The sequence below is a fragment of the Dendrobates tinctorius genome, unplaced genomic scaffold (assembly GCF_039654945.1).
Source record: "Dendrobates tinctorius isolate UK_male_01 unplaced genomic scaffold, ASM3965494v1 ptg000250l, whole genome shotgun sequence".
Classification (NCBI taxonomy): domain Eukaryota; kingdom Metazoa; phylum Chordata; class Amphibia; order Anura; family Dendrobatidae; genus Dendrobates; species Dendrobates tinctorius.
Window position 1 is genome coordinate 16,054,862 of NW_027361917.1, and position 19,853 is coordinate 16,074,714.

The 19,853-nt window shown below is 44.9% G+C and overlaps 1 protein-coding gene across 5 annotated transcripts in view; it reads right to left on the minus strand.

Moving 5' to 3' along the window:
* Positions 1 to 18,530, minus strand: part of LOC141063452 (two pore calcium channel protein 1-like) — an 80,920-nt gene extending 62,390 nt beyond the window's left edge. For 2 of the 5 annotated variants that reach the window (XM_073557491.1, XM_073557489.1), the window contains exon 1: positions 15,488 to 16,020. In XM_073557491.1, the coding sequence (XP_073413592.1) occupies positions 15,488 to 15,577 (90 nt within the window). In that variant the 5' untranslated portion in view covers positions 15,578 to 16,020. Of the gene's footprint in view, positions 1 to 15,102; positions 15,131 to 15,487; positions 16,025 to 18,034 lie in introns of those variants that run through there. The other 3 variants (XR_012224882.1, XM_073557492.1, XM_073557490.1) reach the window with 3 other exon arrangements.
* Positions 18,531 to 19,853: the final 1,323 nt, after the last annotated feature.

The window sequence follows — 19,853 nt, forward strand, 5'->3', positions numbered from 1 at the left end:
CAGATTCGAAGCCCATTAAAAATGCAGAGCTGGTGAAACAATTGATGGAGGCATTGATGTTACCAGTCCAGGTTGGCATTGTCAAGGTAAAAGCACACACAAAGGTGACTCCGTGGAGGTAGAGGGCAATAGAAGGGCGAACGAGGCTGCTAAAATAGCACAAGGCGGCCTAGAGAGAGCAGTGGACGGTGGCGGGGAGTCAGCGTATTCCAGCCACATTGGGTCTAGATGTCCTGAAATCCCTCCAGCAAAAGGCTGCCCAAACAGAGAAGGTACACCGGGGGAGACTGGGAGCTGAGCTGAACTCAAATGGAGTATGGGAGAATAAGGATAAAATGTGCCCACCAAAGTCCCTGTTCCCAATCATGGCGCAAGCAGCACATGGCCCCAATCACACCTCAAAAAGTCACATGTGTGCCATGGTAGATGCCTTCTGGATCGCTCCTGGCTTCAGTTGCGCAGCCGCGAAACTTGTACAATCATGCCTCATCTGTGCACAGCACAACCCAGGTAAAACAGTAAAAGTCCCTAAGAAAGCGACACCTAGGCCTCTCTACCCGTTTCAGAGACGGCAGATTGACGACATACAGCTACCAAGGTAGGAGTGTATGCAAATATCCTAGTATGTGTAGATCTCTTCTCTGGATGGCCAGAGGCCTACCCGGTGAAAACGGCTACAGCTCGAGCCACTGCAAAGAAACTGGTGATGGAACTAGTACCACGATTCGGTGTCCCTGAAACAATTGAATCAGAGGTACACACTTTACTGCTGAGGTAATGCAAAATGTCATGCAAATGATAGGTGTAGAACAGGCATTTCATACACCCTACCACCCACAGAGTTCAGGGAAGGCAGAAAGAATGAACGGGACACTGAAATTGAAAATACAGAAAACCATGGAGCAGACCCATAGACCATGGCCAGAGTGTCTCCCATTAGCATTATTCTCAGTAAGGTACACACCCACGGGGAAAGCTAAACTGTCACCCTTCGAGATACTGTTTGGAAGACCACCGAACACAGGGTTGTACTAACCACAGGTCTTAACACTCAATGTGGATAATTTGACAAGTTATGTAATCCAGTTGCAAAAGCATTTAACTCAAATGCATTCTCTAGTTTTCTCTTCCACTCCAGATCCAGATAGTGTGGAAGGAACTCATTGTCTACAACCTGGTGATTACGTATATGTCAAGAAACACTCCAGAAAGACCCTTGAACCCCGATATCAAGGACCTTACCAAGTACTCCTAACAACGCCTACTTCTGTTAAGTTGGAGGGACGACCAAACTGGATCCACGCATCGCATTGCAAACTAGCCACAGGAGTTAACAAAGCATAAGAGTGCATAATGTTTTGGTTTGGTTTTGTTGCATTATCTGTAATAATGGTAGCTGCGTGGGACAATCTAAATTCTCCAATGTCCTTGAATAATAAGTTTATACAACATCATGAAAAATTACTGAATGATTGGTCAAATCATTTGCTGGATCTGCACACATTCACCAGTATCAGCCACTAGTATTCCGTTCCTTGTTATTCCTGTGCCACCCGAGGAATTATTTGCCTGGACCAGTTGTTCTGATACACTTGCTAATAATGCCACAAATAATGTGAAGTTATGGAACACAACTGTTGGTATACCTATTGTGGGATGGGTAGGATACCCTTGGTGGCAGGGTAATCTTTCAGGAAGTAATACATACCTTCAATATCTGGCATATAAAGGGGGGGCTTGGGTACCCAGGAATAGAACTCGATTAACCTACCTGGGGCAAATTCCAATGTATGGCCTACAAGTTAGTTTTAATGTAACTTCCCACTCTACTGATGCCTTCAAACCAATACTGCTAGAAAGAAGGTTGCATAACACGTCCTGGGAGTATTCCAATTTATTTCCCCAGGGCAATAATGAAACTTGTTTTAATATTTCAGGTAATATACCTTGCAACGAGTCATCTGGATATGAGAAAGGAACTCCCACCTGTGGAAATCCCGATGTAGGGTATTGTAGCCCTTTAGGACAACTTCCAAATTGGTGTATGGTTCAGAATGTATCTGCGTTCATAGATTTAGTTCATAGACTGGTATTACAACATTCAGCCCTATGGGACCTACCTAGTGACATGTACTGGGTATGTGGAGACAATGCATATAAATGGTTACCAGTAGGGGTAAAAGGTGCTTGTACTCTGGGTCGTTTGACTCCAGCTACCTTTGTTATTCCGAATGACCAGTTGAATACTCAGAGCATACCTAAACACACGTTGTACAAAAGAGCTGCTGACAATACACCTCGCCTCTCTGGGAGACCACATATAGTGCAGATGAGTGTGGCTAATAAAATTGTCAGCTCTATTTTTATTTATCCTATGATCACTCAAATGTGGGATTAATTAGTCAGGGCTACAGATTACTTAGATGACCAAATATGGGATATATTGGATATATTGAACACCACCGTTGCTGTCCAAAATCAGCTTATCATAGTCACCAATCAGCATACCATAGTATTAGATTATTTAACTGCAGCGCAAGGAGGTATGTGTCAAGTCATCGGACCAGCTTGCTGTCATTATATAGATCCCAACAGTAGTTTAAAGTTAAGATCAAAAATAGAGGATGTTCAAAAACTTAGAGATCAGTACAATAAAGACAATGATCGTACTAAGGATAGTTGGTGGTCAGATACATTCTCCTTTCTTAATCCAGCTAATTGGTTTAAGCGTATTGGAGGCTGGATAACTGGGATTATACTAAGTCTATTACGTATTGTTGTTTGTATCTTCGTAATATATGTGCTATTGAAACTTGTTTTTTGGTGTATCTCTGTATGCAAGAAAAGATGTAGAAATAGATAAGGAAGTTTGACTGTAAACAACAAGAATTTAACTATTATTCCTTTGAGTCCTAGATTGACATCTCATTTCTGGCATGAAGGAGCGTACTCTTGCAATGATGGACGTGGCTTCAGTATCTGGGGGATGGAGAAGGTAGAAGACCTGTCTCCCTTGGGCAACCCGTCGGCCTGGGATAGTACCTGGTGAACGAGCCACTATCCGCTGTTGTTGCAGGATCCAGTGTTCCAGATTGTGGAAAATGAAGATGTCAAAGGGGGGAATGATAGGAACTGAAGGAGTTAAATTGAGTTCTGTCTATGTTGCATTCTCTTGTTTAAAACCTTATCTGTTCTTCGAGGAGATGTCTCAGACATCTCCCTTGTGAACCAAGGTCAAATACCTCTGCTTTTTCGCCTAAATGACTTTCTTTGTCGAAAACAAGTTGTAAAATCATTTGTACTGCGCATGTCTGTAAAATGTTTAAATTCTTTACTATAAAAGACGGAAGCCTAACTGATAAGCCAGAGGCGTCTTGAGAGGCATCCCGAGTGGTATTATACAGCCGTGTCTGTGTTATCCTTCTCGACGGAGCAATTGATTAGAGACATATGGTGCTTCACACCTAAGAACATCGGTCCTTCAGATGAAAGCGTAATCTGAGGGATCCCGACACCCCCAATGAAGCGAGAAAGAAAGCAGGACGCATTCCTCATGCCAAAATTGTTATTTAATTAAGACACTTTATACAGTTCACTAAACATTTTAAAATGTCTAAAAAAAGTAGTTGCTAAGTGGGGTCATAAAATGTACAGTGTAAAAACAATACGCAGCCAAGAGGAAAGAGGAAGAGAGTTTAGCAAGATGCACCAAGTGTATCCTATGGTATGCATCAATGTGATCAATTTTTGCTTTTTCTGTCTGTCCTAATTTTATCCTGTATAACCTTAAAACAGTTCAGGATTTTTTCCCTAAAAAAGAATCATTATTGGTAGGTATTAACCATAGGGACAAAATATTGATGTAACATATACTATTCTTAAGGTGATAAAAGGAAGTGTGTCCAACATACTTCAGATGCGCCAATGTAGGCATTGCTTGACTGATTGTTCAGTCTGGCATCATTCGCCACTCTTATGCCCTATAAAAAAAAAAAAGAAGTACATAGACTTCTAAGGCTATGTGCACACGCTGCGGATTGGTCTGCGGATTTTTCCGTGCAGATCTTGCAAAATCCGCAGGTCAAAAGACCTGCAGTTTATCTGCGGATTAGCCCTGCGGTTTATCACCTCTACAATGGAGGAAATTGCAAACCGCAGCGGAATCCGCAGAAAAGAATGGCATGTCAATTCTTTCTGCGGATTAGAAACCGCAGCAAAAAACGCGCGGAAAATGCCACACCGTCTGCACTGCGGTTTCCGTTTTCCATAGGATATAATGGTACTGTACAACACAGCAAATTCTGCTGCGGACCCGCAGAGCCAAATCCGCTGCGGATCCGCAGCGTGTGCACATACCCCAAGAAGAACAAACATAACTTTAAAGTTCATTCTTTGAAATCCTTTTCCCCTCACTAAAGAAAATGGATATGCAAGTGTGGGATTCACATTTATAACAGGTTTCCAGTTTGACCACACTCTGCTGCACGACACTCGCTTACCCATAAAATGAAAGTAGTAAAATTAATCAAAACTAATATTTAGTAGATATTTCCTGCAATCCTATGCAACACTAGAAATAACAGTGATATCTGATTAGTAATGTATTAGATGTTCTACAAGAATTTCATGAGATTCCCAGTTTTTCTGTACTCCCCACCAAAATCCAAAAGTTTAATGTCCCTAAGGCTGTGTGCACACGCTGCGGATTATGTGCAGATTCATCCGCGCGGATTTTGTAAAATCTGCAGGTGAAACCGCAGGTCAAAAGACCTGCGGTTTTACCTGCGGATTGCTCTGCGGTTTTGCCCTGCGGTTTTTCATCTCCTCAATGGAGGAGATGGCAAACCGCAGGAGAATCCGCAGAAAGAATTGACATGTCAATTCTTTCTGCGGATTGAAAACCGCAGATAATCCGCGCGGAAAATTCCGCACCGTCTGCACTGCGTTTTTTGATTCCCATAGGGAATCATGGTACTGTACACCGCAGCAAAAACTGCTGCGGGTCCGCAGCGGCCAAAACCGCTGCGGAACCGCAGCAAAATCCGCAGCGTGTGCACACAGCCTAAGGCTGGTTTCAGACTAGCGCATTTTACATGCAGCGCACGGTGCCGCTAAGCCTCGCCCCATCCGGTCATTTCCTCCTACTATTGCACACGGCTGCATGCGATCTGCGCACCCTATCTTTAGCATAGGGTGTGTAGACCGTGCGCTTGTAGGATTTTTGCGTGCACTGCGCACTTTTGAAGGTGCGCCGGTGTGCGCCGAACGCACCATGTTGCATTTTGGTGCGCTCGGCGCACCTTCAAAAGTGTGCAGCGCACGGAAAAATCCTACAAGCGCACGGTCTGCGCACCTTATGCTAAAGATAGGGTGCGCAGATTGCATGCAGCCGTGTGCGATAGTAGGAGGAAATGACCGGACGGGGCCGGCAGGGTGCGGGGCTTAGCGGCGCCGTGCGCTGCCTGTAAAATGCGCTAGTCTGAAACCAGCCTAACATAAATACAAATGTACTAATCCATAAAGGGGTTGTCCAGGATTTTTTTTTTTCCATAGGATAGGTCATCAATATCTGATTAGTGGGGGTGCGACATCCGGCATTCCTAACCAAACCAATCCGCCCTTTCTGGTGCTGGTTGCAGTCGGAAATGCCTTGCGTAGGCAACACAGCACAGAACATACATCAGTACGTGAATGTACTGTATTACCATTATCATTCCATACATTAAGCATCAATACATGAACATAAAGTACAGCTTCAAAACCACCATCAGTATATGAATGAGCACTATATGAACATAGTCCCAAAAAAAAAATTGTCAGTACATGAAATCAATACCAAAATCATTGTCAGTACATGAATGCAGCAGAACCAGCATCTGTACATGCTAAAAGCATCAATAAAATGTCAATACCCACATGCAGTACCAGTACAGGAATGCATTAACAGAACCCCCACCAGTACAGGAATACATCACCAAAACCACAATCAGTAAATACAGCACCAGAACCAGCATTAGCAAATGAATGTAATACCAGAATCACCATCAGTACCATAAAGACTGCATCACCAGAACCATTATCAATTCATGCATACAGCAACAAAACCATCAAAAAGTACAGGAATGCAACACAAGAACCATCATAAATACATTAAATTCTTGAACCATCATCAATACACAAGTACAGCACCACGATCACTGCATGATTAAAGCACCATCAACACCAACTGTACATGAATACAGAACCAAAACAACCATCAGAGCATGAACACAGTACCAAAACCATCATCAATGAATGAATATAGCATAAAGCTTAGTACATCGATCAATTATAGTGTCAGAACAGTCCCCATTTGTATAGCATGAAACCAGAAGCGGATAAGACTGAGGAGGGCTCCTGTGCAAGAATATTTGGGCCCTTTACAGTCCAATAGCTCATCATAATGCACAATGCCACCTGTTTTGAAGGTAGAAGTGAACCCTTCACTTCTTGTGCACCTGTGTGGCTGCACCGTAGCGTAGCTACAGGATGGGCAGAGGGTACCATCTGGAGCTACCACCACTCTAAACTGTATCGGTGTGAGCAGTCTACAGAATAACAGTGAGATGCACAGACAAGGTGGGGTCTAGGGTGGAATGATGGCATCATTACACCTGGACTCTGCATGCCCTGGTGCGATGACATAACCACATTGTCTGCCCATGCCTCGCTCCAGTCTGCCAGTGGACTCCTCAGGATACATGGTTAGGGTAGCATAATTTTTTTTAATTTTAATAGTGCTCTTGGGTGGGGGAAGACTACTGTGGGCATTCATACAGTGTGGTGGGAAAACTGGGGGCCATCCATACAGTGGGAAGACTATGGAGGGCCATCCCTACAGTGTGGGGGCTACTGAGGACCATTATATAGTGTGTGGGGGCTAATGAGGGCCATCATGCTGTGTATGTGGGAGCATTATGCTGCTATGGGCTGGTTAGTGACATTATTAAATCTTAAGTGGTCACTTAAGAAGCATAATTGTTATAGGGTAGCTCAGGGTATTGTGACTGTCAAATGGGCACACTGGAAGCATTATTACTTTCCAGGGGCAAAATGTGTGTACTGTTGTATAGGGCATTAATATTTTCTAGGGCATAATTTTACCATCTAAGGGGCAAAAAGACATTTAACTTTGTAAGAGCCATAGTGGAGGGCATGATTATGTGGGGTACTAAGAGGATCATTAATAGGGACACATAGGGCAGCAACTCAGCATTGGGGTATCAGCAGGATGAGGAGTTTGTTCAGGTTGGGAATAGATGGGGATGGGGCTGGAAATGTGTCTTTGTAATCTGCAGCTGAGTCGCTGCTGGAGAAGTCGTGGTATTGACTTGGACCAAATAGAAAAGACGGGAGAAGTGAACGAATCCATCAGAAAGAATGTCAGCTGTAAATCACCCTCAATAACTGTACTGTAACCTCTTGCATGTTCTGCAGCACCGGCTTCTTCCAATATATGGTCACCATATGGCGATAAGATCAGTGTTAATCTTTGTATAGCGATTTTCAGTAACAGCATTGTCATCTGCTGAGTTTCCCCTAAATCTATCATTCTGCTGCGCCATCATAGTTGTACACACGGTTACCTGGTTAGGGACCCACTTGTAAATAACTCATGAAAGAATAAAGTTATGATAAAACCAAGAACACCATTGTTTTTCTTGTGAAATTCTCAATAAGTTTGATGTGTCACATGACCCTCTTCCCATTGGAAAAAATAAAGTTGGATCCAAAATGGCCAACATCAAAATGGCCGCCATCGTCACCACCCATCTTGAAGAGTTTTCCCCCTCCCATATACTAATGTGCCACAAACAGGAAGTTGAAATCAACCATTCCCATTTTATTTAGGTGTATCCATATACATGGCCCACCCTGTACACTAAATAAGCCCTATGTTGTGCCCCTGAATAAATAATTGTCCCTGCAAAGAAGAACACAGTCTCTCTTATGATACCTGACCTCAACAACATCTCCCCGTGAAATTATGTCCACACCGTCCTCCATTGTGAACTATGACATCGCATCATCCTCTTTTATTAACCATAGCACCAACATTCAATATATACTATGACCATCACACCGCACTCCTTTATGGCCACCGCACAATCCTCTCATGTACGATTACAACGTCCTCCCTTAAAAACAAGAACAGTCACACCAACCCCCTTATGAACTATAGCTGCGACTCCATCCCTCTTATAAACTACTAGAAATAGGCCCAATGCTATTGCATCGGGAATGCGGTGAAATGAACATCTGCCGGCGGGCGGCTCAGCCAATGAGCGGTGCGGGAATCAAATCCCCCCCCCCACCGGCTGAGCCAATGAACGGTGCCGCATGGGATTTGAAATGCATGCATGGTCCCCTCACCCCCCAATCCTGGTATGCATGGTCCCCTCAGCCCCCAATTCTGGTATGCAAGCTACCCCTCCCCCCTCTATCCTGGTAGGCATGGTCCTCTCACCCCAAATCCTGGTATGCATGGTCCTCTCACTCCCCTATCCTGGTAAGCAAGTTACCCCTCACCCCCCTATCATGGTATGCATGGTCCTCTCACCCCCCTATCCTGATATGCATGGTCCCCTTACCCCCGATCCTGGTATGCATGCTACCTCTCACTCCCCTATCCTGATATGTATGGTCCTCTCAACCCTATTAAACTGCACACATACAAAAAAACAAAAAAAAAACAAAACATTTATACTCACCTTTCTTCCCTGTGCTCCAGCGCTGTCACGTTCTGCTGGAGGCCGGGGAGGAGTGTGGGCGGACGAGAGTGGCACCGGAGTACGCGCATGCCCATACTGCGCTGTCCGGCGCCATATTGCTGAAAGCACACTGCAAATGTGTCTTCAGTAAAATAGCGCCACATAGCGCTATGCGCATGCGCGATTCCAACACCGCACTCCTGCCCCGGTCTCCGGTGAGAAGAGAAGTGCCGCGGCAATGCTCCTCCCGGTCAGGTAAGTATGTAATCCCCACCCTGCCGGCTGATCCAATGAGCGGTGCCGGGGGATTCAAATCCCAAGCGACAACGCTCGTTGGCTCAGCTGGCGGGGCAGGGGATTTGAATCCCAGCCGCCATATCGGAATACCCATTGGAGTTCCAATATGGCGGTGCCGTTTTTATCACAGCTTCCGGCCGCAATGGATTGTGGGATAGCGACACAATCGCCGGAAGCAGTGACAGAGCCGACTGGCAATTATATATTAGATAACTGCCACACTGTCCTCCTTTATGAATACAGCCTCCATATTGCCCCTCACGTTATGCACTCTCTCCACATACCGCCCCCTCTCAACACTAAAAAATGAATAGCAACAAAATAGCATTGTTTTCAGCTCACCTTCCTCACTGTCCTTGTGGCTTCTGTGTTCCAGGCCCGTGCGGCGGCATGGTGGCTCGGTGGTTAGCATTGCGGCACTGAGGTCCTGGGTTCAGATCCCACCAAGGACAACATCTGCAAGGAGTTTGTATATTCTCCCAGTGTTTGCGTGGGTTTCCTCCGATTTCCTCCCACATTCCAAAGGCATACTGGTAGGGAATTTAGATTGTGAGCCCCATCAGGGACAGCGATGATAATGTGTGTAAAGTGCTGTGGAATTAATAGCGCTACATAAATGAGTCAAATAAATAAAAATAAATCATGCCACAGCGTCTCATGAGCACACGCTATGCCTCAGGGCAAGGCTCCATTGCTCTAGCAATTTTACTCAATCATGTGAGCATCTTTAAAAGCAGATACAACTGAATCCTGCAAATGGGAACTAGATCCGAACCTGAGGTTTGCTGAATCGGCTGTTAAACAGTTTTGAATAACTGGGACGAACCAACCGAATGCTACCCTTGTGGATACATCAGGGAACATGTCTGAAGAACCAGTTTCCAGCAGAAAGAAATAACCCACTTTCCACAAGGGAGTGCTCAGCGCAGAACACTTTCCTACAGCCCTCCACTAAAAGTTATACAGTGTAAAGCTAGATCCATCAAAGACTTGGCGTTGGAATTATGGTGGAACACTCCATGAAATGTTTTAACATTTTTACACAAATCAAAATTGTTGTTTGTATCTTTGCCTCGGCCAGCTCCGCTGAAGTTGGTGAAGATGTGGTGCTACGGGGTGTTTTGAAGCCTGGCTGACAAATTCATCATAATTTACCCCACAAAATTGGTGTTTGTTACATTGAAAATATATGCCAGCCACTGATGGATGTAACATTTCTGGCGGAGGTGTTCACTAGATGTAAGCAGGGCTATGGAATCGGTAAGCCAAACCTCTGACTCCTCAATTTCTATGACACCGACTCCAACTCCTACTCCACCAAAATGGGCTCCGACTCTGACTCCACAACCCTGGATGTAAGATGTGCCAAATTCATTAAAAGACGCACACATGAATTTGGCGCATCTAACTATACACTCTCTATAATTAAAACGCTCATGCAAAGACCTAAAAAGTTTACTATGGCACAAAGGGAAAAGCTGATTAAAAATAGACTAAAACCGAAATACAACAGTTGGAGCAATCACCTACAAAAGACTTTACAGCCCAAAACAAATACGGGACTTCAGTAGGTTTCGGTTTTCCTTTTGTTCAGGGTTTTTAGTTGTTTTTTTTTTTAATCAAATTTGAAAACTTTGAACTTTCTTGACCAAGCTGAAAGTGACATGATTATTATTAAGAGATCATTAACTATATTTAACTTGGCCATTTGCACTGGAATTTGTACGAACATCGTAGAACAGTAGATAATAATAAACTTAGAGTGCCCGGTTTGTAGTTTTAATTCTTTAGGTGTATGCACACGGCATCATTTAGATTCCAATGTAACCCAAACCGGTTTTGCTATAGTATGACGCTTGAAGAAAACAACACCGGAGTTTTCCATTAAGAGTCTTCTTTGACGCTCCTCATGTCGTACTTATGGTGGATTTGGGGCGTTTGTTTTTTTTTTACTTTTAATTTAAATTTCATATATAGGATTGCGGAACGCACTAGAAAAAGGACCAGGTACTTTTTTTTTTTTTAATAGATGCTTCACGGCTTTAGCTGATGAAAGAAGTTACTAAAAAGAAGGAACAAATGCACAGCACGTCGTTTTGAAATTGCTGTACAGATGTTCATTCTTTTCAGTGGTTTTAATCGCACTTTTTAAGGTGGAATCCACTCAAAAAAAGATGTCACTTGGACTTATCTTAAAGCAGCATATAAGTGTTTGTGCCCAAAACATGATTGTTCTGAACTTTTTTTTTTTTTTTTTAAATGGAGTCCGAGCGAATTCTTGACAATAATTACAGAATATAGTTTACAAAGCAAAATAAGACATCTTTTACAGTTAATGTTGTTTCTACTGACTTTAGAATTGTTATTATCACAAACAGTATAAGACCTACGGTAATTCAGATGTCAGGTTTTTTTTTTTTTTATGTACGAGAAAAAACGAACCGAGTTTGGTCAGCTTTCATTCACTAATGAGAAAAAAATACACAAAAGTTTCTCCACCTTCTATCCATCAGTGAAAAATGGACAGCACACGATGGCATCCAAACGTTGTCAGATTTTTTGAAGGGCCCATAAGGACTTTCACTGCATAGTTTGATCCACTATTTGGATCAATATCGGACATGTTTCTGCAATTTTGCATGAGAGAGAGAGATTTTCTCCAGCAGGCAGATTGGATTTAGGGTTAACTCTGTAGCAAAAGGCAAAAATGCGGATCCGGCTCCAAAAAAAAACGTTGCAATGTCCGTCCGGAGATGTCAGCGGACGCCAAAATTTTGGTGGATCCGCAGAAATACGGATGCAACGGACGACCTTCAGTCAAAATCCGCCGATAATGCAAGTCAGTGGGGGAAAAAAACGGATCAGCCAAGAAAAATGGCAGATCCGGTTTTCTTGCAAAACGGCGGATTTTGACTGATGGTGACAAACGGATGTGTGAAACAGGCCTTAGGCCGGGATCACACTTGCGAGAGCTGCGCGAGTCTCTCACATCAGTACCGGGCACTGCCGCCGGCACTCAGGACCGTGCCAGGTATTGATGCACGAGTTTCTCGCATCACACTCGCAAGTGTGACTGACCCCGGCCTTAGAGCACAATGTACCCGATATAAAATAAAAGAATGGCTCCCATTTGGTTTGATAATTTAGCCCTAATAGTATTAAATCACAAATTTGTTTTAGGAACCTTCTGCAACTAAAAATCCCAGCAAGTCCCTTTCAGATGAATAGAAAACTCAGAAATAATTGCAACAGATCTGCGACCTGTAAACAGTCCCAGAAAACGTGAAAATTGCTGACGTGACTGGGTGCATGTGCAGCTCTGTGCACTCATCCATGTCTTGGTGCTAGCTACCATTGAAACCAGCGCTTTCTTGTCTATAAAACTGATGCAAACTGTGATTCTTTCCGCAAGATCCTTTGAGCAATCACTGCGGAGTTGCACAAAAATTTGTGACTTTTGAGGTTTTGGTGTTTTTACACTAATTTCAAGCAGTGTCACCAACTCGATTTGGCTACGGCAGCCTGTCAAGTTCATGAAAAGTAGTGGCATTTCATACACCAAAAATGTTACTCCAGATTGTGACCGCAGTCGAACGCCATTCATAAGATGCCCAGAATTAATTACGTTAACATTTACATCCTATTTCCTGCACGCCCCTGAAACAAAACACCAGTCTAAATGAATGGGGGCGATAATTTTGGTCAGATGTTCAGCTAGCTTTCAGCAGCCAATGCCTTATGCCTTAATCATGTTGCATACTTGTAAATTAAATGCAAAAGAAGGGTTAATACATATGTATAGCGGCTGTATTATGGCCACAAGTCTAGGTCAGAGAGGGGGACGTGTGGCTTTAACGTGGACAAGAAAATACAACTGCTATAATGTTTGTATAAGTAAAGCAACATCATCTGCCACTAAAATCCGACATGCATTCCTAATACACAAATCCATGGCTGTTGTGCAGCAGATTGGCACAAGGATTAGCCAGATTGTCATCTAACGGGCTCATTTTCACCATTCCCAGATGAAGTTAATGAACTGTAAAAGGATCGACAATCATATTTTCAGTTACATACGAACAAAGTTGTGATTCCCTCATTCACATGCATGGGATAAGGATTGTTTAAAATGATAAACATGGAAGTCGTGCCAAAATCAGAACAAAACCAGACAACTATGAATGAGGTACAGCAAATTCTTAAATTTTTAAGGCTGTGTGCCCACATTGCGTTTAAGGCTGCGTTCACACGTGGCTTTTTTTCGCGTTTCCGCGGCTGTTTTAACCGAGCGATTTTGCCGCGAAAACGCGAAAAATAAGCATCCCATGCATTCCTATGGGATTCCGCAATGCTGTGCTAATGCTGCGGTTTTTACCGCGGCGGAATCGCTTTGCGGTAAAAACCGCAGCATGCTCATTAATTTGCGGAATCGCGGCGATCCCGCACCCATAGGAATGCATTGTTCCGCTTACTTCCCGCATGTGGCTGTGCACACCATGCGGAAAGTAAGCAGAACAATGGCGGATGGTACCCACGGTCCGGAGGAGAGGAGACTGTCCTCCGAACTTTGGGTACCATATCCCTGTAAAAAATAGAATTTAAAAATAAAAAATATTGTTATTCTCACCCTCCGACGTCCCGCGCAGTCTTTCCGCCTCTCTCCACGCATCCGTTCCCAGTAGTCCTTTGCGAAAATGCCCGCGATGACGTCCAGTCTCGCGGTCATCGCGAATTACCGCGAGACATCGCGATCCCGCGAGAACGGACGTCATCGCGGGCATTTTCGCAAAGGATTACTGGGAACGGATGCGCGGGACGTCGGAAAGTAAGAATAACACCATTTTTTATTTTTTTTTACATTTTATCTTTTACTACTGATGCTGCATAGGCGGCCTCAGTAGTAAAAAGTTGGTCACACTTGTCAAACACTATGTTTGATGAGTGTGACCAATCTGTCAATCAGTTCTCCAAGCAATGCTCCAGATCGCTTGGAGAACGCTAGCATTTTGCAAGCTAAATACGCTTGCAAAATGCTAGTTTTTCCGCGGGAAAATCGCGGGAATTAAAAATGCGGTTTTCCCGCGGACTGGAATTCCGGAATTCTCGCGGTAATTTCCGCGAGAGTTCCGGTACATGTGCACTTAGCCTAAGCGTTTCCATCACGTTTTTCCCGCAGTGGAAATGCTAATAAAGCGCATCCCCATGCAATGGGATTCTGCAGTTGCTGTGCCCATGCTGCGGATTTTCCCACTGTGGAATTGTATAGCGGTAAAATCCGCAGCATGTCCATTATTTCTGCGGAATTGCGGCAATTCCGCCGCCATAGGTCTGCATTGAAACGCTCACTTTACGCATGAGGCTATGCCCACCATATGTAAAGTGAGTGCTTCATGTGCGGCTGGTACCCAGGGTCTGGAGGAGAGAAGACTCTCCTCCAGTCCCTGGGTACAATTTGCCTGTAAAAAAATAGAATTAAAATAAAAAATAGTGATGTACTTACCCTCTGATGGCCACTGGAGCCTTCCCGCCTCTCAGCCACGCTGCCAGCATCTTCCGGTCCCAGGGATGCATTGCGCAAATCACCAGAGATGACGTAGCGGTTTCGCGAGCATGACGTCACAAAGCATCCCTGGGAACAGAATGTACCGGGAGCGCCGCTGAGATCGGGGGCCGTCAGAAGGTGAGAATAGCCATATTTTTTTGATTATTTTTAACATTCTATCGCTTACTATTGATGCTGCATAAACAGCATCAATAGTAAAAAGTTGGTCCCACTTGTCAAGCGCTATGCTTGATGAGTGTGACCTTCCTGTCACTTTTCCAAGCGATGCTTCAAATCGCTTGGAAAAGTGCAAGCACTCCGCAAGCTAAAAACGCTTGTGTTTTGCGGGGAAAACGCATGTGAATTCCGCATGCGCTTTACCCACGGCAGGGAGTTGCGGAAATGCTGCGGATATTTCTGCAACATGGGCACTTAGCCTAAAGGAAAACGAGCTGCCAGATAAAACAAGTTCCTGAGCGAAAGGAAGCATTTGGCCATCTGCTAAATATTTACCAGACTCATTACATTGTAACAGCAAAGCCACTATCACCAACAATGGGGAATTACAAGCCATCGCTTCATTCAATAAATCGGCTCATGGCTCTTCGCTAATAATCCAGTGTATTCATTTCAGCTGTACGGGATACAAAAAGGCAGAAACTTTAGGAGTAAACAGGCAAGGGGGATCCTGCAGAAATAGAATATGGAGCTGAGGTTAGAAACTTGTGAGTATTTATACAGTATATAAACGCAAGTTTATAGCCTCAACTACATATATTATACACACACTTTTATGCGATCTGTGCACACAACCCCAGGATCAGACACTTCTATTATCACACAGCAGCTCCATGGCCCAGGATGGCCCCGGGGTCTCCGTGCAGCCGCTCTCTCCTACCTCCTCGGGGTTCTGCCCGGGGACGCTGCATCCTCCCTCTGTTCCGTTATTTCCACTGCTGACATCACTTTTCACTGGACTTTCCGACATGATTTAAAGGGATTCCCTAAATATCGAGCTGAGGAGCAGCTTCCAGCAATGCCTGGCCTGCAGAGTGTGGGGGTCCTGCAGAGTGTGGGGGTCCTGCAGAGTGTGGGGGTCCTGCAGAGTGTGGGGGTCCAGCAGCCCTGCGCTGATCGTCCACTCTCCTGATGAGCGGGGCTCCCCGTCCTGCCGCAGCCGGGGCTGGAGTCACATGACCGAACGGAAACCACTCAGCAGGATTTGGAGAAAGCTCACATTTCACCTTCCGCAGAAGACGAGCAGCCCCTCAGATAATAAACGTATAGTCCCCATTCATTGCTGACTGTGGCTGATATCTGCAGACTGGGGGCTTGTGCACTTCTTATTTTTTGCATGCAACTTTATTTTTCAACTTTTTTTTGCTGCAACTGAATTTTGTCTTGTATTCATCTGTTGCATTTCTGTGGGTCTGGGATTCCACCTACAACTATCCTCCCAACAGTTTGAGGAGGTGTGCATGTGTTTTTAATCGATGATAATTGATTGAAGGGTGGAACCTTTTTTTTTTCCCCTATATAAATGTGTCTTTTAAAGATATATATGATTTTACCTGATGAAGGCTAATTTTATGTATAGCCGAAACGCGTTGTGTTTTTATGTCTAATAATAAACTGGATATTCCTTTAAATATTCGGAGTAATTAATGATTCAGCCGGGAGCGCTCCTTGACAAACTGTAAGGCTGTGTGCACACGCTGGGGATTCTGCTGCGGTTCCGCAGCGGATTTGGCCGCTGTGGAACCGCAGCAGTTTTTGCTGCGGTGTACAGTACCATTATTCCCTATGGGAATATAAAACCGCAGTGCAGATGGTGCGGATTTTTCCGCGCGGTTTTGAAACCGCAGAAAGAATTGACATGTCAATTCTTTCTGCGGATTCCGCTGCAGTTTGCCATCTCCTCCATTGAGGAGATGAAAAACCCCATGGCAAAACCGCAGGCTAATCCGCAGGTAAAACCTCAGGTCTTTTAACCTGCAGAATTACCTGCGGATTTTACAAAATCCGCGCAGCCAAATCCGCACCCCAATCCGCAGCATGTGCATGTACCCGAAATCCTTTTCTGCATTCTGTGGGTCTGGGAAGGAAATCCACAATTCCCAGCTTTGCTGTGGTGCAGCAGCGGAATGTGTTGTAGGTTATCGTCAGGCGGAGATCATCTCTTTTAGGCGCTGTCTGGCCGTCCTCTCGCCATCACCCGGGACAGATGTGCAGCATAGCGTAGAAGCCGAGCTTTTCCTTTGTATTTTTTGTGCAGATTATCTGCTGTGCTCAGCATTTCCAGGAAAATGGATGTGATTTCATGAAAACTCACTCCCACGCTCCGTTTAAAGGAAACCTGTCACTCGGATAGTGGTATTAAATGCAGATGTATTGTTATGAAACAGATCGCCGTATAAATCAGACCGCTATTGGAACGCAATGCACGGACTGGCCAGAAGATCTCCCTACCCTAGCCTGACAGCTGCATAAAAATACATGAAGCTGTCACACTCGGGTCGGTAGAGCAGCCGGCCAGTCTGCGCACTGCATTCCGATCTTGGTCCGATTTATATGGCCGTTTGACTGCGCCCTGAGAAAGGTGCCCGGTCGCTGTACCGCCAGAACGGCTCCCAGGACAAAATGGATTTATTCCTACCAGGAGCCACAATACATCAGTGCAGAGTCAGCTGTCAGTCATAGTGCCAGGGCATGCTTACCACCAACGCCCACAGTGCTCCAAGCAGTCACTCTAGCTGTGCAGGCACACCTGTATGGTCACATTCACACTTTCAGTGTTTTACATCAGTATTTGTAAGCTAAAACCAGGAGTGGGTGATAAATCCAGAAGTGGTGACGTGTTTCTATTAGACTTTTCCTCTGATTGGTCCACTCCTGGTTTTGGCTTACAAATACTGAGCATTGAAATCCCATCTGTCACTTAATTCTCTACACCAAGAGCAAAGTGATCAGAAAAGGACAAGAACATTTTTTTTTTTTAAATTACATGCAATTTTATTAAATATACATTTCATAGAAACAAAAGTCAAACAAACAAATATAGAAGGAAATGCCTCCAATGTAAGGAATGCTGATGGCTAAAGGATATCATTAAACACACATGATAATCAATCATAAGTATGCTATTATAGTTTCTTTACTTTATAAGGTGCAAAAAGGAAAGGCAACTTGCCTTAAGTATACAATATGCCGCAAGATAAAGTGCTATGTGAAATATATATAAATAGTACCTCTACTTAACATGGAGCTCAATGTCCTCCAATACCTTTTGCGCTTATCAGTCACAATATCAAATGCTGGACACCCTGCTCAAGCATTCAACCAGGCTATTGAGATAATGTTTGCAGTATGGCTTTAATCAAGGCTATATAGGTCTACCCAGAACTTCATCTAAGATAAAAGTATGCATGTATGATCAGTTACTCACTCCGTGTGTGATATCCAAGCTGCGTTCCTCCACCCTGATGCGTGTTTCGTCCACACTTCTGGGCGTGTGTGGGGGAAGAGGGATGCCGGATATAATATACACGTCACTGGCCAATCAGCTGCTATGTGTATCGTCAGTGTTACCATGAAGTCTATAGCAGCGTGCTGTATTCTTCCACCGCGATACCGGAAATTATGCGTCACCTCTGGTCTGTGGACCGCAAGCACTCAGGCGACCTGGTAACAGACACAGTGTGTGCCAGTTAATCCTGTGGTGCTGGGGGTAAAATGGCATTGTTAGGCGTCGGATTCCTGGCACTGCACAGCAGGAGTCCAGAGCCAGACATCCTGCATTCTCCCATTCTTCCTCAACAGCTCCAGGTGTTGCTCAGCAAACATGGCGAGCCAGGCTCACTGCTCAGACTCGCTCTGACAGCCTGGATGTTGCTGCCACCTCTGGTGCAGCAATAGCAGCGCAACCTGCTCTGCAGGGAACTGCTCCTGAGGCCAAGTCCTCATGCCGTGCTACTGGGCATGCCCGCAACTTGACCTCTCACTGGGCAGCATGGATCACATGCTCAGGTCCTACGTCGGATCTGATTGGTCCTTCCCAAGCTAATGGAAGGTCCCGGAAGCGCATCGCTATAAATAGCCCGCATGGCGGCTCCGCGATGCGCTAGTGTAGCATATTATGCTGTGTGTGTATGGTGACGGATGTGTGGACTGGTGACTGACGCATTATGAATCCCCTTCCCTCGGATATTACGAATGGTGACAGAGAGTTGGATAGTCAGTCTCAGCTTGTGGCAAGCTACACGCCACGTGATCCTCGCCTACACTAGCGTCCGTCGGCGCCCGTGTCTCAGCGCCGACGTCTGCGGCTTTACCTGCCGCTGCGCTGCACTAACCGCAGCTACTCTTGGTCGCTGTTGCGACGCTACATGCAGGCCTCTGTGACATTAACAGAGCCGCGTCTCGCATCACATTGCCTCTTGCGACTCTGTGCCAGAACAGAGCCGTCCTTAGCGTTCGGGTGACGTTAACCCGAGCGCAGTACCTTATTGATTAGGTGCATCTGCCATTGTTCAGCAGCGGTCTTGTCACCTACCGCACGGTGGACTCCGGGCGGCGAACGCACCTCCTGTTTTTATATTTGGTGCGTTCCGCAGTCCTAACAGGCATCACAGGAAAAAATAATTGTTTTTCTTGTGCTTTTCTGATCACTTTGCTCTTGATGTAAAGAATTAAGTGGCAGATGGGATTTCATTGTTAAGTACATAGCACAAAGTACTATTGGATAATACATATTTTGATTAAGGCCAGGGTCACACTTGAGAGAAACTCGCACGAGTCTCGCGTCTCAATACCCGCACTACTGCCAGCACTCGGGACCAGAGTGCTCAGCTGCATAAAAATACATGCAGCCACACCCTCTGGTCCCAAGTGCCGGCGGCAGTGCTGGATATTAAGATACGAGACTCGTGCAAGTTTCTCTCAATTGTGACCCCGGCCTAAATTACAAATATTGAGGTAAATAACTGACAAAAAAAATGATGTGTAAACGTGGCCATAATATGACTGAAAGAAGAGGATCCCGGGAGGAATACAGTTATTTTTCTCCCAGTAACCACGCTTTCTGTAAGGTGGCCGGACACCTTTCTAACACTATTAACCTGCAAATTAACACTTTATCTGTATTTTTATAGCATTTTCCAATGTGACCAGTTTTCCTTAAAGGGAACCTGTCAGCAGGATTGTGCACAGTAACCTACAGACAGTGTCAGGTCGGCGCCATTATCCTGATTACAATGATACATGGG